Source organism: Nicotiana tabacum, chromosome 6, assembly GCF_000715075.1.
Source record: "Nicotiana tabacum cultivar K326 chromosome 6, ASM71507v2, whole genome shotgun sequence".
NCBI lineage: Eukaryota > Viridiplantae > Streptophyta > Magnoliopsida > Solanales > Solanaceae > Nicotiana > Nicotiana tabacum.
In genome coordinates, this window is record NC_134085.1 from 174,536,508 (window position 1) to 174,564,299 (window position 27,792).

Genomic DNA, 27,792 nt, shown 5'->3' on the forward strand with positions numbered 1-27,792 from the left:
CGGAAAATATCCATTTTAAAAGATATTACAATTCATATTGTTGTATATCTTTAGGTATACAACTATACATTATTACATTTCACATGTTTTATTGAAGTATTATTAGAAATCTTGACTATCAAAATAACTTTTAAACCACAGTTGTAGGTAAAATATTAGACTTAGAGATCGTGGAATTATCAATTAAATATTAGTAAAAAAATTCAATATACAACAGAAAAGTGACCAACTTATAAGTAATATCAATAAGCTCTTTATTAACATCGATTTCTATGTTTATCAACTGAAATTTTTAGGTAAACATACATCTGCAGTTCCCTTTCTTATTTTTAGGGGTTGAGTCCCGAGTTTGATTTACTTTTTAGCTTATATTAGGCCCTTTAATTTCTTTCCTCTCCAATTATTTGGTAGAGGTTTCGTCCTAATTAGTTTCCCTCTGCCATTGTTTTTCTTTTTTTGATTTTGGAGTACTCTAGTTCCTTTTCATATTAACTATACTATATAAGTTAATTTTAAAAATAAAATGAAAAGTCTGTTCATAGGTCTATATATGTTTATGTAAACATAGCAAGGAATTACAGACAGCAATATTCAGAAATGGAATTTTTATAACCGCTTGTGCGCTCTTAGTTCGTGAATGGGATGAAAAAAGATCACAAATTTAGAGGGGGTTATAATATTATGTCAAAAGAATTAGAACTAGAGCAACTGTTGACCGTTAAGCGTGAAAGTGGTTCTCCACTTTTCCCTCTTAACTTCTTAATTTACTTCCTCTGCTCTAATCGCCTTGAAACTGTGGAGGATATTCTATCCATTTCTATTACAAATCATCCCTTTAAAGGATGCGAAAACAAGAAAATCACAGAGAGAGAAATTTACAGGAGAGATAATTTGTACGATATAATTATCAAACATGGAATTCACAAAGAATAATTTGTTTTTGTTTGTTATGGTTGTTCTAGTTCTTAGCATAGAGGCACACATTGGGGAGTTTGATGAGGTGTGGCGGAAGCGAGCCGAGAAAGCAAAGAAGGCCGCTCGCCATGCCTATCATCCTAATCCTAAGATTGTAGCCGATCATCTTAACAACCAAGTTGACAAGTAAGTTCCCTCTCATTTCTTCCTTCACTTTTTAGTTGGTGAACTCAACTTTTTAATCCAGACTCATAGGTGGCAATTTGAGCCCAAACCTATTTGACCGGCCAATTCGTTCAAGGTTGAGCTAGTCATTGACTTGCCAATTTATTGAACTCATCTCATTTTGATCCAACCTATTTCAGTTCATCTAAAGTTGTACTAATTTTAACCCAAATTAATTCATGAGTAATTTTGCTAAAATATCTTACAAATAAGTTTTTTTTTGTTTGTGTTATATATGACCATAACAAAAGAAAAAAAGTCTTATTTGATAATTAAATAATTCATAAGAAAATAATAGACATTAATTAAAGCTTGGTAAAAATTGGGCTGGTTGGGTCATGATTCAAATTTTAGCCCAACTTGACCCAACTATCTCGGGCCAAGTTAATTTTTGGTGGGTCATTGACCTACTCATTTATTGACTTAGCTCATCTTGACCTAAATTATTTTTGGATGGGTTATTGACCTGCCCATTTATTGACTCAACCCATTTTAACCCGTCTAAAATTAACCCAACCCACCCATTTGACACCCCTAAATCTTATTAATTCGAATAGAAGTCCACATCATAATATGTGTTGTCAACTGAATTTACGATTGAATTCTGCATACATATGCAAAAATAATTTAAAAGTAGGCTGAATGGAGACACTTAAAATTGACACGACTTTTCATTTAGACACCTGAACTTAGGGGTGTTCCTAATGAGCACATACATTATGAACTTTATTCCAATTAGACACTTCTTGCTGAGTTGACACATAGAGTGAGTTTCACCCAATATAGGCGCGTGAAGAGCCCAAAAATAGTTTTTTTTGTCTTTTTTATTTCCTCCTCCTCCTCCTTCTTGTTCTTCTTCTTCTTCTTTATGTCCACCACCATTTCCAACATTGCCTCCTCCACTTTCACCATTGTTGTGCCTCCACCATTGATTTAGCTCGAAAGTTTGAGCCATGACCGTCCCTATTGATAAAGTAAGAAATGAAATCCCAAAAAAGCAGCTGCCAGCCCCTACTCCAAACAACGAGCCGCCGCCAAACTCCCCCCCGTCGCCACCAAATCCTCCGCCACCCTCCTCTCTAACCCCCATCGCCGAACCCTTCTTCTTCACCCCACTTATCTTCAACTGTCACTCTTCTCCAGGAGCAGCTCCTCCCCCCCCCCCCCAATTGATTAAAACTAAAATGAGTTCGAATTCTTCATTTCAAATCGGAACATCATTAATTATGTCTTTATAAAGCTTAAAGGTTTAAAATGGGTTACTTGATTTGATGAAAAATTGAGAAATTAATATTGGGTTGTCTTCGAGTCTTGGTAGGAAATTTTTAGTTGAAGTTATAACAATTTGGAAGAGTTTCTCTTGAAATTTTGGATTAAAATCGTGGTTGGAACAAGAATAGGCATGAAGATAGTGAAGAACATCAAGAACAATGATTTCAAGAACACCAATGTGTCCTTTTTTTTGTCTTTTCTTTTGTTAATAATGTGGCATTTTCTGATTGGGTGTAAATTAAGTTTTTTTTCTTTTCTTTTTGAGAATGTTATTTTATTTTGTTTGCTTAATAGATTTTAAAATAGTTTTTTCTTTTTTCTTTTTAACTCAAAATGATATATATCCTTTTTTTTATTTGTCAGCCGCGAGTGCATTGCACACACTTTGTAAGTTTGGCTAATTGTCAAAAAAGAGCCTAATTGGAACAAATTTAGTATAATATAAGTGCTCAACAGGAACAACCTTCAATTTAGATGTCTAAATGAAAAATGATGTCAACTTTAAGTGTCTCTGGATGTACTCCGCCTTAAAAGTATTACATATGATAAATTATACATACATTCTGAATCCACCGACTCCAAATTTTGAATTTGCCTATGTATCTCCAGGGCCGTACGGGGCAGCAATAGCAGAAGAAGGGACCTGCACAGGTACAATGGTCAATGCAAGGCGACGAACCCAATTGACCAGTGCTGGCGGTGCGATCCAAACTGGGCTCGAAACCGCATGAAACTAGCAGATTGCGTCCTTGGCTTTGGCCGCAAGACAACCGGAGGCAAAGGTGGAAAAATCTACGTAGTAACTGACAATTCCGACAGCGATTTAGTTAATCCCAAGCCTGGAACTTTACGCCACGCCGTGATACAGCCGCAGCCACTTTGGATTATATTTGCCAAGAACATGGTAATTAGGCTAAACGAGGAGCTTATTATGACCAGCAACAAGACAATTGACGCCCGAGGAAAGCAAGTGCACATTGCTCATGGTGGTGGCCTTATGTTACAGTTCATACACAATGTTATAATTAGTAACCTTCGCATTCATGATACTAAGGCTGGTAATGGTGGCCTAATTAGAGACTCCGTCGACCATTACGGTTATCGAACGAAAAGTGATGGCGATGGTATTTCAATCTTTGGATCCACAAATGTTTGGATTGATCACGTCTCAATGTCCAATTGTCAGGATGGTCTCATTGATGCTGTTGAGGCTTCCACTGCCATTACTATTTCCAACAGCCATTTCACTAAACATAATGAAGTAAATATTTAGCTTAATTATTCCAAGTTTTCTCCATACCTGATTTTGCTTTCTAATTAATGAGAATACAGAAGACAAACATTTGATTTATTTGCTTAAATTTTTGTAGGTCATGTTGTTTGGAGCCAGTGATAGCTCCTCAAGGGACTCTATTATGCAAATAACACTTGCTTTCAATCACTTTGGACAAGGGTTGATGCAGAGGATGCCAAGAGTGAGATGGGGATTTGTTCATGCTGTCAACAATGATTACACACATTGGCTAATGTATGCTATTGGAGGAAGCATGCATCCTACCATACTTAGCCAGGGAAATCGTTTCATCGCTCCCCCTAATCCAAACGCCAAAGAGGTAAATGCAAAACTATTGATTTTCGGAAAATCCACTTTGTTCCATTTTGTATAACAGCCTTTCTTTTGGTACTTTCCAAAAGTCTTTGTTATCTTCCTTAAATTTGTCATATAAAATAAAATGGATCAAGAGACTAGCAGATTTGGAACAGGTCTAATAGAACTGACGCTCAAACTTTTTTCCTTTTATGTGTAGGTGACAAAAAGGGATTATGCACCTGAGAGCGTGTGGAAGAATTGGGTATGGAAATCACAGGGAGATCTTATGATGAACGGGGCGTTCTTTGTAGAATCTGGAAATCCAAATCATGCATTCTTGAGGAGTCCTGATATGATCAGCTCCAAGCCAGGATCATTTGTGAGCAGCCTGACACGATTTTCAGGCTCTCTGAACTGCATTGAGGGGAAGCCTTGTTAGAGCAATTCAACCTCAATAAATAAGCTCAAAAAAACAGTAGCTGAAAAGTGTAGTAGATCTGCTCCCTTTCTCCTCTTATTTACCAAGCTGGTAATGGACGGAGGAGAATGAGTGTGAGTAAATTTGGGAAAGTTTTCATGTTCTGGAATTGTACACAGGTTTCTGAAAGTTTTTCAGATTATTTTGTTTTTTTCCATGTATTAATGTAGTAGTGAATTATTAAATAAAAACGTTTTTACTATTAATCATGGGAGTATTATTTTCCATGACTATGAACATTCAAAATGTAACTGTTCCAAGCAAAGACTCAGCTTTTCTTGTTCATTGATGGGTAAAAAGTTAGAGGTTGCTTCCTTTGTTAGTGTTCTACAACTATAAATGTGCATGAGCAAACTCCTTATTGCAAAAACCTCACCAGAGAAACAATTGACGATGAAGAGAGAACCTGCACACTGCGATATCTATGTGCTTCAGTGGATGTTTCACTGCAGAAAGTTCTCTACAACTCACTGAATCACGAAAATAAAGCGATGCAAAATTTGCTCTGAAGCACCTCACGTTGATTAATAAGTGAAGAGACTTACCTTTCCGTCAAAATCATCCGAAGACTGTGCCAGAAGTTAAATGTCATGGAAGCAATACTAAACTCAGGAGGGGAACCAACATTAAGTAATATATGTACAGTCAGTCATTGACTCATGTATTGAAGCAGAGTAATAGAAGCGCCTTGAACTCTTTCGTTACTACAGACAACTAGAAGATGGTAACGTCGCTTATTTCTGTTTTTCAGTTAGTATATCAGTGGCAGAGGTGACTGCACCTCAATATTATTAGATCTTGAACAGTTTCCAGCAGGAGTTTTGAGAATAAGGCCAATACTGATCGCATCCCAACACAACATGCATACTTGAAAGAAACAAAGTACAACAACTAATGGGAGTATCTTTTGTCCAGTTATATGAAGCCAGCAAGAAAGATACATCAATCTTCTGAATGTAAATGACAGGCTATAATTATTTTATAAAAAGAACAGTAACTTTTATGGTAATTCAAGAACATTAGCTTAACAAGTAGAATAAAAAAGGATGAGTCTGACTCAATACAGAGTTGGTGTGACCCAAGTTGGAGGACCAGAACGACTGAGGGAAACACCGTTGTAATGCGGCTGGATGCTTCCATCTGCTAAGTTGAACACCCCCATGTCCATGTTGCGGAAGCCAAATGTATATAGTGTGAATAAGTCACAACTACTATACCAAAAATTATGATAGCCACCAAATAATAAATAAGACAATAAAACAACAATAAAGGGAACACCAGAATTTACGAGGTTCGGCTAATTTTGCCTACTCCTCGGACACAACCAATATTTTATTTCACTCCAAAAATATAAGTGAAATAATACTAAAGAGAGAAGATACAAATGCCTTAAACAGATGAGAAGGCAAATGAGAGGTGTGTTTCAATCCTAAACATTAGGCCTTCTTTTATAGGGGAAAAATCCCCCCAAACTTAACTCCCAACCAATGTGGGACTTTGGCATTTTGCCAAACTTCAACAAATCTCCACCTTGGCAAAATTCCACATTTTCAATTCTCTCTCAATAACAAATTTTGGTTGTGTCTTCATCTTCAATCTTCAGTGTTCAACAATGTTGATCAAATCCAAACAATGTTGAAACTTGACCGCAGTCACCACCTTTGTCAGCATATCAGCAGGATTCTCTGTAGTATGAATTTTCTTCACCGTGACTCCACCTTTTTCTATGATTTCTCGTACGAAATGATACCGAACATCAATGTGCTTCGTCCTTGCATGATAAACTTGGTTCTTCGCTAATTGAATAGCACTTTGACTATCACAAAAAATTGTGATACCTTTTTGTTCAACACCAAGCTCCTTTAGCAATCCTTGAAGCCAAATTGCCTCTTTCACAGCATCTGTAATAGCCATGTACTCTGCCTCTGTTGTAGACAAAGCAACTGTTGACTGCAAAGTAGACTTCCAACTAACTGGTGCCTTTGCAAAAGTAAACACATAACCAGTAGTTGATTTTCGTTTGTCCATATCACCCGCAAAATCTGAGTCACAATATCCAACTACAGACTGATTGTCTTCCTGCTCAAAAACTAACCTGACATCTACAGTATTATGAATATACCGTAGAATCCACTTCACAGCTTGCCAATGCTCCTTCCCTGGATTGTGCATATATCTGCTAATAACTCCAACACCTTGTGAAATGTCAGGCCTTGTGCAAACCATTGCATACATCAAGCTACCAACAACATTTGCGTATGGTACCTTTGACATATACTCTCGTTCAGCTTCATCCATTGGCGACATAGTAGTACTTAGCTTAAAATGGGAAGCAAGTGGAGTACTAACTGGCTTAGTCTTGTCATCTATGCCAAAACGTTGAAGTACTCTCTTCAAATATTCCTTTTGAGATAAACAGAGTTTCTTTGAACGTCTATCTCTAATTATCTCCATGCCAAGAATTTTCTTTGCCTCACCCAAATCCTTCATCTCGAACTCCTTCTTCAGTTGAATCTTCAACTTATCAATTTCTTCCAAATTCTTGGAAGCTATCAACATATCATCAACATATAGGAGAAGATATACAAAGGAACCATCTTTAAGCTTGTGCAAATACACACAATGATCGTATTTGCTTCTCTTGTACCCTTGCCGCAACATAAACTCGTCAAATCGCTTGTACCATTGTCTAGAAGATTGTTTCAATCCGTACAACGATTTTTCAAGTTTGCACACCATATTTTCTTTTCCAGCAACTTTGAATCCTTTTGGCTGAGTCATGTAGATTTCCTCCTCCAAGTTTCCATGTAAAAACGCAGTTTTTACATCCATCTGAACTAGTTCCAAATCCAATTGTGCTACCAAAGCCAACATAATTCTAATGGAGGAATGTTTTACAACTGGAGAAAACACTTCATTGTAATCAATTCCCTCCTTTTGAGCATATCCTTTGGCCACCAATCTTGCTTTGTAGCGAACATCTAATTGGTTAGGAAATCCTTCTTTCTTTGCAAATACCCATTTGCACCCAATTGCTTTCTTTCCCTTCGGGAGATTGGTCAATCTCCATGTATGATTCTGATGAAGGGACTGTATTTCATCATTCATGGCAATCCTCCACTTATCTTCTTCTGAACTTTGGACAGCGTCTTTATAAGTAGTAGGAATATCATCAGCTACAATTGAGGTTGCACAAGCAACCGTCTCTATGAGACGAACAGGTTTCGTTATTGTTCTTTTTGGCCTGCTGGTTGCTATTGATTCAAGTTGTTGTTGAGATTCCTGAGTTGGAATCTCCTCTACTGGCTCTCCTTCCAGAGGGTAATCTTCATTTGTTTCCTCCTCTGCTTCTTGTGTAGGAAAAATAAATTTTCCCTCAAACTCCACCTGCTTAGAAGCACCTTCATTTTGTTTGGTATCTTCTGTTACCTTATTTACCATAGCAAATTCATCAAAGGTAACATCTCTGCTGAATATTACTTTCTTTGTCATAGGACACCATAAGCGATATCCTTTGACTCCAGAAGTAATTCCCATAAAAATAGCCTTCTTTGCCCTTGGATCCAATTTTGACTCCGTCACATGATAATATGCAGTTGAGCCAAACACGTGCAAAGAGTTATAATCTACAGCAGGTTTTCCGTACCATTTTTCAAATGGTGTTTTGCCATCAATAGCAGCAGATGGTAGACGATTAATGAGGTGGCATGCATATGTAATTGCCTCAGCCCAAAATTCTTTGCCCAAGCCAGCATTGGACAACATACATCGTACCTTCTCCAGCAAGGTCCGGTTCATTCGTTCTGCCACTCCATTCTGTTGTGGTGTATGTCTAACAGTGAAGTGTCGGACGATGCCATCATTTTCACAGACCTTATTGAAATGATCATTTTTGTATTCACCTCCATTGTCTGTGCGAATACACTTGATTCTCCTGCCTGTCTGATTCTCCACCATCGTCTTCCATTTGAGAAAAATTCCCAACACTTCATCTTTGCTCTTCATTGTATACACCCATACTCTTCGGGAAAAATCATCAACAAAGGTTACAAAATAGTGCTTCCCACCCAATGAAGGTGTTTTGAAAGGACCCCAAACATCAGAGTGTACATAATCCAAAATGCCTTTAGTATTATGGATCGCTGTACCAAATTTAACCCTTGTCTGTTTCCCTTTAACACAATGCTCACAAAACTCCAAGTTGCAAGCCTTTACTCCTTTTAACAATCCTTGATCTGATAGAGTTTTCAAGGATTTTCCTCCAGCATGTCCCAAGCGCATGTGCCATAGCTTGGTTGCTTCTGCCTCTTTGTCGTCACTGGATGTTACTGTCGCTGTCCCAATAATTGTACTGCCACGATAGCGGTACATATTATTATTCTTCCGATTAGCCTTCATTACCACTAGTGCACCGGAGCATACTCTCATCACTCCATTTTCTGCAATGATTTTGAACCCTTTTGATTCTAGGGCTCCCACAGAGATGAGATTCTTCTTCAAATCCGGTACATATCGAACATCTATCAATGTTCTGATCATTCCATCATGGTTCCTTAATCGTATTGAACCAATGCCATATGAGGTAAGAGGGCTGTTATCCGCTGTGTGGATGACTCCATATTCTCCTTCTTGAAATTCCACGAACCAGTCCCTGTTGGGACACATATGATAGCTACAAGCCGAGTCCATCAACCATATGTCTGATGATGTTGATGACTCTGTTGTAACTAATGAGAAGTCTGAATCATCACAATCAGCTACATTTGAATCCATAATAGCCTTTCCATTGTTATGTTTGGCCTTATTCTTCAACTTCGGACAGTCTTTCTTCCAGTGCCCTTTTTCTCGACAAAAAGCACATTCATCTTTGCTGGGTCTGGATCTTGACTTGGATCTTCCCTTCTTTGTCCTCGTTTGATTTTGAGGACGACCCCTCACAAACAGTGCTTCTCCTTCTCCGCCCTTCTGTTTTTCTCGCTTTCTTTGTTCATAGCTGTACAAAGCTGAACAAACTTCTCTGAGAGAAATTTCATCATTTCCATGGAGTAGAGTAGTTTCAAGGTGCTCGTACTCATCAGGAAGTGACGCCAACAACATTAAGGCCAAGTCACCATCATCATAAGTTGTATCCATATTTTGCAAATCTGTGACCAACTTATTGAAACTGGTGATATGTTCATTCATCGTGGTACCAGGAACATAGGTGAAGTGAAACAGTCTCTTCTTCATGTACAATTTATTTTGACTGTTTTTCTTCAAAAATTTATCCTCCAGTGCTTTCCATAATTTACTTGCAGAAGTTTCTTTTGTGTATGGATATTTCTGCTCTCTAGCAAGGTAGGATCGAATGGTACCGCAAGCAACACGGTTGATAATTCTCCAATCTTCTTCTCCAATAACATCTGGTTTCTTTTCTTCAATGGCCAGATCTAGCCCTTGTTGAAAAAGGACATCTAGAACCTCGCCTTGCCACATCCCAAAATGTCCGGACCCGTCAAAAATTTCTACCGCAAATTTCGCATTTGACACATTTCTTGTCATAAGCGAAGATGCCAATGATGACGTATTGTTGACACTTGATGTAGATTCTTCTTGTTTATTGTCCCCCATATTTGACACAAATATTATTTAATAGCTGACGACACAAATCAAGATTATTTCCTTTCTGATGTAGAAGATCAGACTAAGCTGCAACTACAGAGCATACTCAGACAGAACCTTGACTCAGTTACCAAGATAAATCTTTTCTGATGTGGAAGATCAGACTATGCTGCAACCACAGAGCATACTTAGACAATACCTTGGCTCTGATACCAATTGTTGCAGAAGCCAAATGTATATAGTGTGAATAAGTCACAACTACTATACCAAAAATTATGACAACCACCAAATAATAAATAAGACAATAAAACAACAATAAAAGGAACACCAAAATTTACGAGGTTCGGCTAATTTTGCCTACTCCTCGGACACAACCAATATTTTATTTCACTCCAAAAATATAAGTGAAATAATACTAAAGAGAGAAGATACAAATGCCTTAAACAGATGAGAAGGCAAATGAGAGGTGTGTTTCAATCCTAAACATTAGGTCTTCTTTTATAGGGGAAAAATCCCCCCCAAACTTAACTCCCAACCAATGTGGGACTTTGGCATTTTGCCAAACTTCAACAGTCCAAGCCTCCACCTTCTTCAAAGTAGAGGTATGTTATCCAATAGTCTTCTGTTAAATAAATGTGATTGGGCCTAATTCATGGAAACTGAGAAGCTTGGACTGAAAGAGTAGCATTAGCACCCAGAAAGAAAGCTCTGTCCCCTAATTCCCTGGGTTGAGTCACATTGCCAGCAGCTAAATCGACCTGGAAAACTCGAAAGTCTGTTGTCCCATATGTTTGCTCTGCTTTAATACCGTCTACTGGGATGAAGGTCAGTGGAATTCTGTCGCAATCATCTTTGACATGCCTTGCATGGACACCATTACGCACAACTACAAATAACGATCCTAGTGATTCTAAGATATATAACTGCTCTCGATGGTGTCCCAGACCGAATGGTAGCTGAGCTACTATATGACTTGTGAGCGATACTGCGTTAAAACAAAAATTAGAAAATAAAACTGTTAGAAGAATAAAGAAATCTAGAAAACAATAAAGAATCAGAAATATTCCGAGTCCACAATTTTCTTGTGCGTCCTTAAGGAATTTTAACCCCCTCACAAGTTGCCAAGGTAATGGATTAAATCCTCCCAGGATAAAACGGAATAAACCTTCCTGCAACAGTGGCAATACAAACTGCAGGATACCAACGAACTCAAAGAACGGAGCAAAATCACACTTACGAATTTGAGAGAGAGAGACTGTGAATTAGGATGCAGTGTATTCAGAAAGAAAGAAGTTCTGGAGTGTTTTTCGTGTGTAGAAAATGGAGCCTTGACTCAGAATTTATAGGCAATTATCAGAAGAGGCGTCTGGAAAAGGTGACTTTTCAGAAGAATACGCAGCTTGTCACCGCGACCGCGGCAGAATCGCGGTCAGATAGGCTCTCTGAATCTTCAGCAAGATTCTGGCGTATTTTCAGCAGTAACTTGGCATTTAATTAATTATTAAATAATTAAATAAATTTTGTCCAAAAAATAATCTCATCGATCGATCATTTTCCAAATCCAAATCCGATCCGAGTCGAGCCGAGCCGAGCGAGCGAGCGACGGCGACGGCGCGAGGGTTCATTCTCTTAAACTCCTTTTAAGAGCTTTAAGAAGTGATTCTATATATAAGCACATAAATGTGGTTGTCCCTCGCCAATGAGGGACAAAGTGCAAGACAAAAGTTCACTTCTTCAAATTTTTTATTTTCCCTCCATTTTATTTCCCTCCATTTCCAATTCACACTTCTTCTACTTTAAAGCCCAATGGCTTAAAGTCCAACAATCCCCCACATGAATGGGAATGTCTGTATCAAGAAAGATCATAGATGAAAGCTATGTGATTTTGCAAGTAAGGATTAATTGCATCTGGATAAGTAGGTTTCCCTTTGAACTTTCCGTAGTGAACATATGTCGGATATACTCGGTCAATCGGTAGATTTGATATCTTTGAACCGTCGAACTTTAGTGTATACCTAGACAGCCATATGTCACACAACCAACCCTTAACCGTCTTTTGGTTCTCATTGTTGTGTTCGTTTTAGCCATGAACACCGCCTGGTCTCATAAGTGCGTAGAGAATTGGCCTTACATAATTCTCCTTGAAGCGGTTACACTTCACACTTACGTAGGTGATTCCTAAACGTGTAATCCTTTAGATTGATACTATTTGATAGATACCTCATCAAACTTTGGTAATCATTAAAGAACGTGTAAAGTTCTATCCTTGTTACTGAACATTGTCTTCATCACGAGAATGGACCAAAGATTTTATTTTGACAATGTTGAACCGGTCAATCACAACTTTGTTTGAGCTCCTTGAACCTAGATCTCGGAACATCCAAGATTCTAGGTAGAGTTACCGCCATGTTGACTTGTCCTCGGCCATAGTCCCATTCCTTTAGATGATTTCTCAACTCCCTCTCTAGTTAAGCCTTTTGTAAGCGGATCTGCCACATTATCCTTTGATTTTACATAATCAATAGTGATAATTCCACTAGAAAGTAGTTGTCTAACGATGTTATGTCTTCGTCGTATATGACGAGACTTTCCGTTGTACATAATGCTCTCTGCTCGTCATATGGCAGCCTTACTATCACAATGTATGCAAATAGGAGCCAAAGGCTTTGGCCAGAACGGAATGTCTTCTAAGAAATTTCGAAGTCACTCAGCTTCTTCACCGGCTTTATCCAAAGCTATAAACTCTGATTCCATTGTAGAACGAGCGTTACACGTCTGTTTGGAAGATTTCCAAGATACTGCTCCTCCACCAACAGTAAAAACATATCCACTTGTGGACTTTGTTTCTGTTGAGCCGGTTATCCAATTTGCATCACTATATCCTTCGATAACCGCAGGATATTTATTGTAGTGCAAGGCGTAGTCTTGGGTATACTCCAAGTATCCCAGAGCTCGTTTCATTGCCACCCAGTGATGTTTGTTGGGATTACTTGTGAATCGACTAAGTTTACTTATTGCACAAGCTATCTCAGGTCGTGTACAGTTCATGATGTACATTAAGCTTCCCAACACACGAGCATACTCCAATTGAGACGTACTTTCACCTTTATTCTTTATAAGATGATGGTTTAAGTCAATTAGAGTTCTTGCACTTCTAAATTCCAAGTGTTTGAATTTTTCCAGTACCATTTTCACGTAATGTGACTGAGACAAAGGTAGACCTTGAGGAGTCCTCTGGATTTTAATTCCTAGAATTACATCGGCAACTCCTAAGTCTTTCATATCAAACTTACTAGCGAGCATACGTTTAGTAGCTTGAATGTCGGCAATGTCTTTGCTCATTATTAACATATCATCAACATATAAGCAAACAATGACTATATGATTTGGAACATTCTTAATGTAAACACATTTATCATATTCATTAATCTTAAAACCATTTGACAACATTTTTTGGTCAAATTTCGCATGCCATTGCTTGGGTGCTTGTTTTAGTCCATAAAGGGACTTGACAAGTCTACACACCTTCTTTTATTTTTCCGGAACCACAAATCCTTCAGGTTGGTTCATGTAAATTTCTTCCTCAAGATCACCATTTAAGAATGCTGTTTTACATCCATTTGATGGATTTGAAGACCATACAAGGCGACTAACGCTATTAGCATCCGAATGGATGTAATTCTTGTTACTGGCGAGTATGTGTCAAAATAGTCAAGACCTTTTCGTTGTCTAAATCCTTTGACAACAAGTCTTGCCTTGTATTTGTCAATAGTACCATCTTCCTTCATTTTCTTCTTGAAAATCTATTTAGAACCCAACGTTTTGTTACCTGGAGGAAGATCAACCAATTCCCAAGTATGGTTGCTCAATATGGATTTTATTTCACTATTGACAGCTTCCTTCCAATATTGTGCTTCTGAGGAAGACATTGCTTCCTTGAAGGTACGAGGGTTATTTCTAACAGAAAAGTCAGAAAATCTGGACCGAATGAAGTAGATATCCTTTGACGTTTACTTCTTCTTGGATTTTCTTCATTAGGCATACCATCTGTTATTTCCTCCCGAGGTCGTTTTGACTTTTGGTAGGTCACTTCACTTCCTTTTTATACGGATAAATAGTTTCAAAGAATTCAGCATTATCTGATTCTATTATCGTATTAATGTGAATCTCAGGATTTTCTAATTTATGAACCAGAAAACGATATGCCTTGCTATTGGTTACATATCTAATAAACATATAATCAACCGTTTTTGGACATATCTTAACCCTTTTAGGTTTAGGAACTTGTACCTTAGCTAAACACCCCCACACTTTGAAGTATTTCAAGCTAGGCTTCCTTCCTTTCCACTTTTCATAAGGAATGGACTGTGTTTTACTATGAGGTACACGGTTGATTATCCGGTTAACTGTAAGTATAGCTTCCCCCCACAAGTTCTGTGGTAAGCCAAAACTTATTAGTAATGCATTCATCATCTCCTTCAACGTTCGATTCTTCTTCTCCGCAATTCCATTAGATTGTGGAGAGTAAGGGGCAGTTGTTTGGTGAATAATGCCATTTTCCAAACAAATTTCTTCAAAAGGAGATTCATATTCGCCACCCCTATCACTTCTTATCATTTTGATCTTTTTGTTTAGTTGCGTTTAAACTTCACTCTTGTATTGCTTGAAAGCATCAATTGCCTCATCTTTACTATTAAGTAAATAAACATAGCAGTATCTCGTGCTATCGTCAATAAAAGTAATAAAATACTTTTTCCCACCGCGAGATGGTGTTGACTTCATGTCGCAAATATCTGTGTGAATTAAGTCTAAAGGACTTGAATTCCTTTCAACAGACTTATAAGGATGCTTAGCATACTTTGATTCCACACATATTTGACATTTGGAATTAATGCAATCAAATTTTGGTAATACTTCTAGATTTATCATCTTCCGCAATGTTTTGAAGTTTACGTGACCTAAACGCGAATGCCATAAAGTGTTTGACTCAAGTAAGTAAGAAGAAACATTCACTTTATTGATAGGAACTGCTATTACATTTAGCTTAAAAAGGCCCTCATTTAGGTAACCTTTTCCTACATATACATCGTTCTTACTTAGTACAACACTATTAGAAACAAAAATACATTTGAATCCATTCTTGACAAGAAGTGAGGTAGACACAAGATTCTTGCGAATTTCTGGAACATGGAGGACTTGGTTTAGAGTCACTATTTTTCCCGACGTCATCTTCAACGCAATCTTGCCAACTCCTTCAATTTTGGACGTAGATGAATTTCCCATGAAGATTGTCTCGTCGGGTCCTACGGGGGCATAAGAAGAAAATAACTCCTTGTTAGCACAAACATGGCGGGTGGCTCCAGAATCTATCCACCATTCTTTTGGATTTCCTACCAAGTTGCATTCAGACAACATGGCACATAAGTCCTCTATTTCATCTTCAACCATGTTAGCTTGATTCTTTTTCTTCTTATCATTCTTTGGCGCACGACAATCCACGGCCTTATGCCCAGATTTTCCATAGTTGTGGCAATTACCCTTGAACTTTTTCTTGCTTGGGTAATTCTTTGGTCCAGAAGCCTTCTTCCTCTTCTTATTTTGTTTGCCCCCATTATTGTCGAGTTTCCACGTGACTTCTTTTCAGCATTTTTGTTGTCTTCTTCTATCCTCAAACAAACAATCAAGTCTTCTAGTGTCATCTCCTTCCGTTTGTGTTTAAGATAGTTCTTAAAATCCTTCCGCAATGGAGGTAACTTCTCAATGAAAGCAGCGACTTGAAAGGCCTCATTTATGACCATACCTTCAATAACAAATTCATAATTAATAATAAGATAAATCTTATTAATAAAATTATTGATTCGGGTCATACCTTCAGCAAAGAGGTCATGCACAATGACTTGTAATTCTTGGACTTGAGTTATGACTGACCTAGTGTCAATCATCTTGAAATCCAAAAACCTTGCAGCCACAAACTTCTTAAGTCCGGCATCCTCAGTCTTGTACTTCTTCTCAAGCGCATTCCATAACGCTTTTGAAGTTTCCATGACACTATAGACATTGTACAAACCATCTTCCAAACAACTCAATATGTAGTTTTTGCACAAGAAGTCAGAATGTTTCCATGCTTCAGTTACAACAAGTCGTTCATCATCCGGAGTATTTTCAGCCATGACCGGAAGATCCTCCTTGATGAAACGTTGCAAACTCAACGTAGTAAGATAGAAGAGCATCTTCATTTGCCAGCGTTTGAAGTCAATACCGGAAAACTTTCCGGGTTTTTCTGCCGGTGCCATAGCATGAGCAGGAGTAGAACGGCTTGACGAGGCAGCAACACTCGTAACAGTAGCACCCGTTCCCGCAACACTTCCATTAGTTTGGTTTTCATTCGTCATATTTCTGTAAAGTTGAAAACAATACAGAACTTGTTAAATCAGTGAAGTTTTGATATCTTCAAACTGAATACCAAACCAAACATACAACACGTAACAATGGTGAAGTTTTTATATACTTCAAATCCGTACGTTTATTATTCCGACAAAGTTTTTATGTACTTTAAACCAGACATAAACAATTATTTGAGTAGAAAGCAACAAAGATTTAGTCTCCAACAAAGTATATAGAAACAGTTTAATAATCAACACAGAAACGTTAGTAAATAAAATTCCTTAAGCTTGTGAGCGATACTGTGTTAAAACAAAAATCAGAAAACAAAACTGTTAGAAGAATAAAGAAATCTAGAAAACAATAAAGAATAAGAAATATTCCGAGTCCACAATTTTCTTGTGCGTCCTTAAGGAATTTTAACCCCTCACAAGTTGCCAAGGTAATGGATTAAATCCTCCCAGGATAAAACGGAATAAACCTTCCTGCAACAGTGACAATACAAACTGCAGGATACCAACGAACTCAAAGAATGGAGCAAAATCACACTTACGAATTTGAGAGAGAGAGATTGCGAATTAGGATGCAGTGTATTCAGAAAGAAAGAAATTCTAGAGTGTTTTTCGTGTGTAGAAAATGGAGTCTTGCCTCAGAATTTATAGGCAATTATCAGAAGAGGTGTCTGGAAAAGGTGACTGCCTGCCGCGGTTCTACCACGACCGCGGCAGAACCGCGGTCAGAGAGACTCTCTGAATAAACCTGCCGCGGTTCCACCGCGACCGCGGCAGAATCACGGTCAGAGAGCCAAGTCGAGCCGCGCGACGACGACGACGCGAGGGTTCATTCTCTTCAACTCCTTTTAAGAGCTTTAAGAAGTGATTCTATATATAAGCACACAAATGTGGTTGTCCCTCGCCAATGAGGGACAAAGTGCAAGACAAAAGTTCACTTCTTCAAATTTTTTATTTTCCCTCCATTTTATTTCCCTCCATTTCCAATTCATACTTCTACTTTAAAGCCCAATGGCTTAAAGTCCAACATGACTTTTAGTGGGTTCAGGGCCAGCAACATCACAAAAAAGGATGCGGCCCAGAAAATCGACTGCATAAAAGTGGCCATTAAAATATACGACATCACCAAGTGGAGAGTGAGTTTTCTTCCCACGTAATCCTGGTCCATCTCAAATCTCCTGGTCTCCAAAAACTGAGGAAGTTGATGGCTCCCTCGATGACCATGAGAACATAATCGGATGTATGAGAAGGATTAGCTGACATAACCGCTTTCTGGAAAAAGGTCATTGGATGGCCCAGTTGGTAGGCCTCATAATCTTCGGTGGTATTTTGATGCGGCAATTTTATTTGAACACCGGAGAAAGGATGTAACAGACTGACTTCACCGTCATCTTCTCCTACTGTGATAAACCATCCCATAAACTCCATACATCGTTTTCCAGTAGCTTTCGGAATCCTCTTCTTCAGAATCATGCCATTGTAGAGGCCGAAGAACTTTCTACATGAACTATCGTCGTCGTCACTGCCTTTGTCCTTGTTACCCTCTTCCTCTGCTAGCATCAGCCATGGAATTCTAGGCAGGTCGCTGTTAAAATTGTCTTTGGTAGCAATACATCGCCATGCTTTGCAGACAATGGCAAAATTCAGATAGTCTTCAATCAAATTTATATGTTTATAAAAAAAGTACGTAGTATAATTTTTTTGGGTCCTTATGAAATCAATAATTTGGGGTCACTTTATAAAGACTTTTTATATTGTGAAACATAGTCTTCTTAAAATATTATTATAAAGCTGAGTATATAAACTTTTCAAGTATATTGATAAACTCACAATAATATTGGCGGAGAAAAAATTCCAAGTATTACGATAGTCTTGAACCCCGTTCTGAGTTGTGACCACCTACTTGTATCAATAGGCTATTTTTGTAAATTAACCAATTTGAAGTAGATGGGACTAACGGCGATGTTTAGGAAAAGAATTTACTTCTCACAATCTAAAACTAGTTAAGGCGACATATCTTGTTCGGGATTAATTGTCAGGTAGGAATTTTACTTCCCGCCAATCGACCATGTTTGACTTTTCTAATCAGACCACTTTATAGATAAAATCTAAAGAATTCAAGTCAAATTTACTGTAAAAGTCAGGTAAACTGACCATGTAAATTGATATTAGGACTCTTGAATATGACATATTTCCGAGAATTTTCATCTAAAAGAAAATTTTATGTGCATACTATTTTCTTATTTCTTACATTCAAGTTAAGAATTGTTTCCGCTGCGGTATATATTTCTAGACTAGACTAGAATTCAAATTTTATTTGAAGTCATCCTTGTCGCTTTAGTCATGTAACTAGAAGTGGTTGATCAATATATATGTAAATAGACTAGAATACAGATTCACAAGTGGGCTTCTGTCTTCTGACCATGAGTTTGTTCTTGCTCAAGAGTACTGTTGTGCTGTTAGTTTTTTCATTACACATCATATAAAGAGTCAAAAGCAAGTAGTCTATGTTATGGAATAATAGATAATAAAGTAAAACAAGAGGAATTTAAAGGGAGATAATTGATAAACTTTTCTTGATAATATTCTTCAAGTGTTTGGGCCTATTTATAGGCACTTTTGCATGAAAGGATTTGACCACTTGTTCAAAGTCTTACACTTATTTAAAGTTTTGATATTTGTTGAAAACGCTTGCCACTTGTTGAAAGTCTTGACATTTGTTGAAAGGCCTTGCCACTTGTTGAAGGCCATGCCACTTGGCCATAATTTGACAGAAATTATGTTCATATTATCAATTTCATTCCCGATAACAACCCTAAGCTGTGTATTCATTCTGCATCGAAAGATCACGATTTGGGATATCATATGCTCGGTGTACGAGAGAGTTTCAATTTCACATTTCCTCCAAACTTTTTATGTCCTAATTCCTAACACTTTGGCTTTTGAATGAAAATAAGATAATGTGTATTACTCAAGTTTTGTTATTCTTATTACATATTTTTAATGTCAATTATGTCGTTAATTGCCTTACTGTGATAGTAACAGTTATCTTCACTGTTCATATCAAATTGATCACCTTGAAAATGCATAAGGTTCAACAAAAAATATACGAATAATATACTTTATTGCAATAGAAGAAACTGAAATAATCCTGTTTGTGGAAAAATCTATCCTCCACGCCATTAAGCTAAGGACAATGTGTGCAAATTAATGTCCATAGATTACTTGAACAATGGCAACAAATGACAACTTTAGTTCTCTCTCTTTTTTGACCATTTGGATTGAAGTAAAGCATCGAATAAAAGCATTACCTTTCTCAACAAGGAAATAAGGGATTTGCCGTAACAGAGTCCCAAGGTGAAAGAACCGAATAAAAATTGCAAGATCTTGCAAGAAAAGCTATCTAATTATGATCATAATAAACTAAACAATATAGTGCATTATATTCAGGCTATTGTTCTAGTTTGTGGCAAATATATATACACACAACATTGCAACAGAACTCAACTAACAGCTTTATCTGACAAAGGGAAAGGGTAAAACAATTACTTAGTTCAACTACATCAACCAACTCTAATCAATGTCACATCTTGGGGATTATAGAGGAGGGGCTAATTGGACAAGTTCAACCAATTCCATATATGAAGATCTTGAACCTTCCTCTGGCTGGATAGAGGATACCGACAACCATTATCTTCTTATTGATCTTCCTGGTATTCATACTTCATTGTCTCCTCATTTTGCGTTTTAAAATCTCTTTTTTTCTTTTCCAAGTTATTATTTGGATTGTATTAATTGACAATTTTTTAAGTTAGAGCAATATGTTCGTATATATTATCATGATGGTGTTAAATATTCTATCTTGTTCTTGTAATTTGTTAGAGGGGTTCAAAAGGGAGGAGGTGAAGCTTCAAGTTGATATATTTGGCAATATAACGGTAAGTGGAGAAAGGAAAGTAAGCGAATATAAATATATCCGCTTTAAAATATCAACTAAAGCACCTGAAAAATCAAAATCTGAGGATACAAGCGCAAGGCTTGAAGATGGGATTCTGTATGTTATCATCCCAAAGGAATTACCAGAAAACAAAGAAGAAGACGAGGTAGCAACTGATAGCAATTCTCATGAAGAGAATCAACAGAAAAAGCCAGAGGAGGAAGAAGGTCCAATTAGGGATGATAAAGAACAAAGTCAAAATGGCAAAGAGGAAAAGAGCGAAGCAAGCGAGGAAGAAGAATTTCATGATGCAAAAATGGCAAAGAAGTGGCACGAAAATAATCTATTGGTAGCAGCAGCAAAAGAAACGATGAGAAAGAATAAGATGATTATTATAACAGCTTTGATTGCATTTTCTTTAGGTGTTTTAGTTTCTCATAAATGTCAGTCAAGTAAAATTGATTGACTAGTATCTCTACCTAAATAATGTTATGTGATAAAGAATTCTGTACCCAACATATTCAACGTGCAATAAACATCAAAGCGAACACACAAGCTAAGTTGCATTCAAGACCCTATTGACAAAATACATCGGATAATTGTTGATATATGATCTGTTTATGTTATAATATTTGTGCAGATAGTATCAGTTACGTTAGTTTTGCAAAATGCTTTCAAACAATTACAGTTTGACAATACCAATCAAATACTACCACAGTAAATGTAGTGCACTTTACAAAAGCAAGAAGTATCCAAGTCAATTGAGGAGCTAGCTAGGGACTCATTTGATTCTGATTGTAACAAGAGAAAGATACACCAGAATAAGCATCAGTTCAAAGGTCATTTTATCTCAAAGGGACCTGATTCCTCATGAAAACTATCCACCAATACACAAAAGGCAAAACTCTGTGTATGATATGGTACTTTATCCTTATTCCTTAAGAGGAAGCTTCTTCGCTTTGTGTGCCTCAAGTGAGTTGACAATAAGAAAATAAACATTGAGCCTAACTCCGCTAGCTCATGGGTTGGAATATTGTTCAAGACTATATAAACAGTCTAATTGCACCATGACACACGGCCACACCGATATTGGACCAGGGGTGTATCTAGGTTAAGGGGTATCGATTACGTGAACTCATGTTCCTCTCCTTAAATCATGTATAACAATGTTATATTTCTTTAAAATTTCTTAAATATATGTGCGTGCACCTATGCTTAAAAACTTCAATCGTGCAATAATTATTTGGCGCACCTCTACATGTGAAATTGACAGTTCAAATTTGTCTTGTTTATATATATATATATATATATATATATATATATGTGTGTGTGTGTGTGTGTGTGTGTGAAAATCACTAAAATTTCAAAAAGAATATAATTTTGAACAAATAATTTCAAAAGTTTAGTGGGTTCATGGTAAGAGACTAAAGTTAAACCCGTCAAATATATATTCTAGATCCGCATATTCACAATGGTGCACCAATCATATTCAAATCCTGGATCCCTCTTATGGACTTCCAAAAGTTGAAGAATCCACAAAGCATTAAAGAGACAGAATCCTATTTTAGATATAGGTAAACATAATATTATACTTGTAATCCCCATAAGCATGTTCTTATTTTATATTTCAGGAGACAAAATTTAAGAGCACTAGTTTTGTTGGTTACTTCCAACACAGTGCAAACAGGGCAATTTTCTCGACTTTTATCGAGCTAAATCCAGTATTTATAGGTATAATTGGTAACACTATGTGTAAAGTGGAAACATTAGTCATAAAGTGGACTGTAATGCGAAGCTTCAAGATAATTGGTGCAATTCAAAATGAACCTTTACCAACAATAAAGTGGACAACGTACCGTATAATGTGCCTGTAAATAGGGCTCATTGCTATGTGCCTGTAAAACTAGTACGCGAAAAAAAAAGTTTCTACAAGAATTTGACAATATGGGGCATGTAATCTGACGGGCATAAATGAGAATGGACACAATCTATTTGACAGCTATGGTTTTGACAATAGCTATGTGGTGAAGAAAAAGGGGCCCCAGAAGAGAAAAAAGGATTCTTTTTTCTTACCTTTGTTTCAAATTGGTTCGAGGTGCTTTTGACAAAAAGGAAGAGGCTATTGTTGGGCAGTGGAATCATGCTCCAAAGCTAGTATTTTCTTCCTGTTGCATCAATTATCGGTTTAGTCATAGTCAAGCTTTACACACTAATATTTGGAGAAACGAAGAAGGGTACAGGAACAGTGGCGTATATAAGTAAAATATTACGTTTAAGAGGTATATAACACATATTGAACATCCTTTGTCGGAATTTTTTTTTTCACTTTTTAAAATTTGAACACACTTGGAAAAATTTCTAGATTCTCTACTGTATAGGAACATTTTAAAACGTACCTAAGCTACCACTATTAAAGAATATATGCTCTAAAGTGAACTTGAAAAGTGAAAAATATAAAGAGAATAATAACTTAACTATTTGGTAACGAAAATAGTTAATTGCGTCTAAACCCAATTATTTTCTGTAACCTTTGTGTATATTGACAAAAGAGCTACAGCAAACACTACTGACAGTAACAAGATGATATTGCAGAGATATGGAACGACCTTACTCGTATCCTTTTTCCGTTAATGTCAGATGACTTGTATATAAAAATATTTCAAATGACGCTCATATGATTGTACCATCACTAAGTACCACTTTTTCTTTTAATCGCATATACATGTCATGATCCATCAATGTTCTTAAAATGAGGTTTGTTTCAACCTCATAGAGATAGTTACGCTAAGGATGCTGGCTTATACATGACGTAAAAATTAAAGTAAGCAAATGATTTAACTAGAAAAGGATCACTTTATCCACAAGTTCTATATAGATTCTATTAAGGAGCTCTAGCGCCATTATATCAATCTTAAGAAGGGCTTTTGAGCAGATCTAAAGGCTTTGCTAAAATAGTTAACATTTCACCTATAAATGGATAGGAAAATATACTGAAATCTAAAGGACTTGTTAGTAGTCAAGAAGTGATAATCCAAACCATAGTTCAAATTTCACCATAATTTAGGTTCAAATATATTTTTCATACTCCCAAATAATTACAGTATATGATAAGAAAATAATAAAGGAGGATAACTTGAGACAAACTCCATGTCTGCCTCACCTTAGCTCTCCACAAAGCATAAAGCTAAACTCAAATTTAAACTAAACTTAATTAGCAATAACTCTTCCAATCGGTAGTTCATTCGAATAAATGAATACTCCATACTTTATTTGTTTGATATGTGAAATATATAATCATTGAATGTCGACCAAAAAAATAAAATAAATGTAGAATAGAAAGGAGGGAAACAGAATAAACATAGGATTAATTAATTAAGAACCCGAAAGGAGGGAAACCGAAAAGCAGAGGAAAAAAAATGAAAAGAAAAGAAAGGAAACTTCACCAGAGAGACTGGAATATAATCCTTTCTCTCTATCTCTCTCACCTATCGAGATCGCATCACCATCCAATTATACACACCTCCATAAACATTCCTCAAAATTACCATTTTACTATCCCACAAACAGGAAAAAATCAAAAATTGAAAAAACTCAGCGTCAAAACAGAAAAAGCAAAAGGCAAATAACAAACAAAGCAGCACAAAAAAACAAACATAACAATAATCTCTTCCAACTCTTTCACTCTCGCGGCCACCTCCACACTATGAACCCATAACCATGTCATCAGGGCCGCCGGAGCAGCAACCCCCACAGCAAGAACCGCCCCCAAAACCACCGCAACTAGTCCGTAAACTTGTGGTAGAAATTCTTGACGCACGTAATTTACTACCAAAGGATGGACAAGGCAGCTCTAGTCCATATGTTGTCGTGGATTTTGACGGGCAGAAGAAGCGGACTTCAACTGTGTGCAGAAATCTTAACCCAGAATGGCACGAGGGTCTGGAATTCATCATATCCGATCCCAGAACGATGGAGTTTGAGGAGCTAGACATTGAGGTATTCAACGACAAGAAGCTGAGTAATGGGAATGCAAGAAAAAATCATTTTTTAGGTAGAGTAAAGCTTTATGGTAGCCAGTTTGCGAGGAGGGGTGAAGAGGGTTTGATATACTTCCCTTTGGAGAAAAAGAGTGTGTTTAGTTGGATTAGAGGTGAGCTGGGTTTGAAGATTTATTACTATGATGAAATGATGCAAGAAGCTGAGGAGCAACCGCCACCGCCGCAACCAGAGCAGCAGCAGCAGCCGCCACCGCCGCCGCAGGAAGAAGTGAGGAAAACTCCTGTTTATGTTGTCATGGAAGATCCCCGTCAGAGGATGCTTGAAGTTCCTATGCCCACAGAGTTTGTCATGGAAGCACAGGAACAATCTCCGCCTATTGTCACGATTGAGGAGTCTCCTCCGCCAATGCATATGCCGCCGGAACAGCAACAACAGCAGAGTAGTCATAGTCACAGGCATCATGAGGAGGGTCCACCAATGATGATGAGTGTTCCACCACCTGATCAGTACCCACCACCGGAAGTGAAGCGGATGCAGGCGGCAAGAGCTGGAGAAAGAATGAGAGTTTTGAGACGGCCAAACGGAGACTACTCGCCTAGGGTAATCTCCGGGAAAGTCGGAGGGGATTCAGAAAAAATCTCGGCGTTCGATCTCGTTGAGCCAATGCAATACCTATTCGTTAGAATTGTAAAAGCTAGAGGACTTGCGCCCAGTGAAAGCCCATTTGTGAAGATCCGTACATCAAACCATTTTGTCCGGTCTAAACCGGGTATTATCCGGCCCGGCGAGCCGTTGTCGTATCCAGAGTGGCAACAGGTCTTCGCCCTAGGCTACAACAAACAAGAGACGGCTAATTCAACACTTGAAATTTCAGTTTGGGATAGCGCGTCTGATAATTTCCTCGGTGGAGTTTGTTTCGACCTCACCGATGTGCCAGTACGAGATCCGCCGGACAGTCCTCTTGCTCCGCAATGGTATCATCTCGAAGGTGGCGGCGATGACCAGCACAAAGTTTCCGGCGATATTCAATTGTCTGTTTGGATCGGAACTCAAGCAGACGACGCGTTTCCTGAATCGTGGAGCTCAGACGCACCCTACGTGGCACACACTCGCTCGAAAGTCTATCAATCTCCCAAACTCTGGTACCTAAGAGTCACTGTGATTGAAGCTCAGGACCTTCATATTGCCCCAAATCTACCGCCGTTGACGGCGCCGGAGATAAGAGTCAAAGCTCAGCTAGGGTTTCAATCGGTGCGAACTCGGCGAGGGTCCATGAATCATCATAGTTCGGCGTTCCACTGGAACGAAGACTTAATCTTCGTCGCCGGTGAGCCACTTGAAGATAGCCTCATCTTGCTAGTGGAAGATCGTACAACGAAGGATCCAGTGCTCCTCGGGCATATAATAATTCCTGTGAGCTCGATTGAGCAGCGGCTCGATGAGCGACTCGTTGCAGGCAAATGGTTTGGATTGGAAGGTGGACCAGGTGGGTCCTACTGCGGAAGGGTAAACTTGAGGATGTGCTTAGAAGGAGGATATCACGTGCTTGATGAAGCAGCGCACGTGTGTAGTGATTTCAGGCCCACTGCTAAACAGCTATGGAAACCTGCTGTTGGTATTTTGGAGCTGGGAATTCTTGGAGCTCGCGGGTTGTTACCATTGAAATCCAAGGGTCCGGGAAAAGGATCCACAGACGCTTACTGTGTTGCCAAATACGGGAAGAAATGGGTTCGGACTCGGACCATAACCGATGCATTTGACCCGCGTTGGAACGAGCAGTACACATGGCAAGTATACGATCCTTGTACAGTCCTTACAATTGGAGTATTTGATAATTGGCGTATGTTTGCTGATGCTGGTGATGACAAGCCCGATTATCGTATAGGAAAAGTACGTATACGAGTCTCTACATTGGAGAATAACAAAGTATACACAAATTCCTATCCGTTGTTAGTTCTGTTGCGGTCCGGGCTGAAGAAAATGGGTGAAATTGAAGTAGCAATTCGATTTGTTTGTCCATCATTGTTACCAGAAACATGTGCTGTTTATGGGCAGCCAGTGTTACCAACGATGCATTATCTACGCCCACTTGGGGTGGCTCAACAAGAGGCATTGAGAGGGGCAGCTATCAAAATGGTTGCAGCATGGTTAGCTCGATCCGAGCCACCTTTGGGACCAGAGGTGGTTCGATACATGTTGGATGCGGATTCTCACACGTGGAGCATGAGGAAGAGTAAGGCTAACTGGTTTCGAATAGTAGCCGTCTTAGCCTGGGCTGTTGGGTTAGCAAAATGGTTGGATGACATTAGGAGGTGGAGAAATTCAGTAACAACGATACTTGTCCATGTTCTATACTTGGTACTTGTTTGGTATCCAGATTTGATTGTTCCTACTGGGTTTCTATACGTCTTCTTGATTGGTGTATGGTATTATCGGTTCAGGCCTAAAATACCCGCGGGTATGGATACCCGAATCTCCCAATCAGAGACAGTAGACCCGGATGAATTGGACGAGGAATTTGACACATTACCAAGTTCTAGACCACCAGAAATAATTCGAATGCGATATGACAGGTTGAGAATATTGGCAGCAAGGGTACAAACAGTTTTGGGTGATTTTGCAACCCAGGGAGAAAGGGCCCAAGCCTTAGTCAGTTGGAGGGACCCAAGGGCTACGAAATTGTTCATAATCGTGTGCCTAATTATAACAATAGTCTTATATGCAGTGCCACCAAAAATGGTAGCAGTGGCTCTTGGATTCTACTTCCTGCGCCATCCCATGTTTAGGGACCCAATGCCACCTGCTACTTTGAATTTCTTTAGGAGACTTCCAAGTTTATCTGACCGTTTGATGTAGTACTTTGCTGAGTAAATAAAAACTGGTCAACAATATTTTTTGGCGCCAGAAATTGTGGAGGAAAAAAAGAGAAAATCTCCTTTTTCAGGTGGGGTTTTTCATTACAAACATCGGAAGAAGTGAAAAGTGAGAGTAAAGGGCAAGTGGGGATGATTGACTAACTGTTGGAATAATAAGGAAAAAAAGGTGGAGAGTGGAGAGGAAAGGAGTTAAGGAGCCATGGGGCTAGACTAATGGAGTGCGAGATTAAAGGGCGGAGATTTTTGAAATGACAAGATTATTTTTTGGCTGTAATTTTGTCGTGAAAAGTATTGACATTGATTTCTATTTGACAAATATAAATATGAAAGATAATGATATCTTTCTTTTACCGCATTGCAAACTTTAGACCCAATTCTGTTCTTACTTTGACAAGCGTTCTATTACTCAATTTTAGTTGATATATGTCAGATACACACATGTACCATAAGTCATAACTATCTCTCACTACTGAAATAAAAGTATAAAATAAAGGAGATATTGATCA

General features: G+C 38.1%; 3 protein-coding genes and 1 pseudogene across 3 annotated transcripts; 3 read left to right on the forward strand and 1 right to left on the reverse strand.

Annotated features, from left to right (window-relative positions):
• Positions 1–830: 830 nt before the first annotated feature.
• LOC107814717 (putative pectate lyase P59) lies at positions 831–4,687 on the forward strand. The gene is made up of 4 exons (XM_016640168.2): positions 831–1,101; positions 3,022–3,673; positions 3,783–4,025; positions 4,221–4,687. The coding sequence occupies exons 1-4, from the start codon at positions 914–916 to the stop codon at positions 4,440–4,442; spliced, it is 1,305 nt and encodes a 434-aa protein (XP_016495654.1). The 5' UTR covers positions 831–913; the 3' UTR covers positions 4,443–4,687.
• Positions 4,688–17,490: 12,803 nt separating this feature from the next.
• On the reverse strand, positions 17,491–19,657 carry LOC142182192 (putative F-box protein At5g55150; annotated as a pseudogene).
• A 278-nt stretch (positions 19,658–19,935) lies between these two features.
• On the forward strand, positions 19,936–20,982 carry LOC107822022 (uncharacterized). Its single transcript, XM_016648512.2, has 2 exons — positions 19,936–20,187; positions 20,357–20,982. Exons 1-2 carry the CDS (start codon positions 20,055–20,057, stop codon positions 20,875–20,877), a joined length of 654 nt encoding a protein of 217 aa, XP_016503998.1. The 5' UTR covers positions 19,936–20,054; the 3' UTR covers positions 20,878–20,982.
• A 2,747-nt stretch (positions 20,983–23,729) lies between these two features.
• LOC107822021 (protein QUIRKY-like) lies at positions 23,730–27,648 on the forward strand. The gene has a single exon (XM_016648511.2). It carries the CDS (start codon positions 24,129–24,131, stop codon positions 27,264–27,266), a length of 3,138 nt encoding a protein of 1,045 aa, XP_016503997.2. The 5' UTR covers positions 23,730–24,128; the 3' UTR covers positions 27,267–27,648.
• Positions 27,649–27,792: the final 144 nt, after the last annotated feature.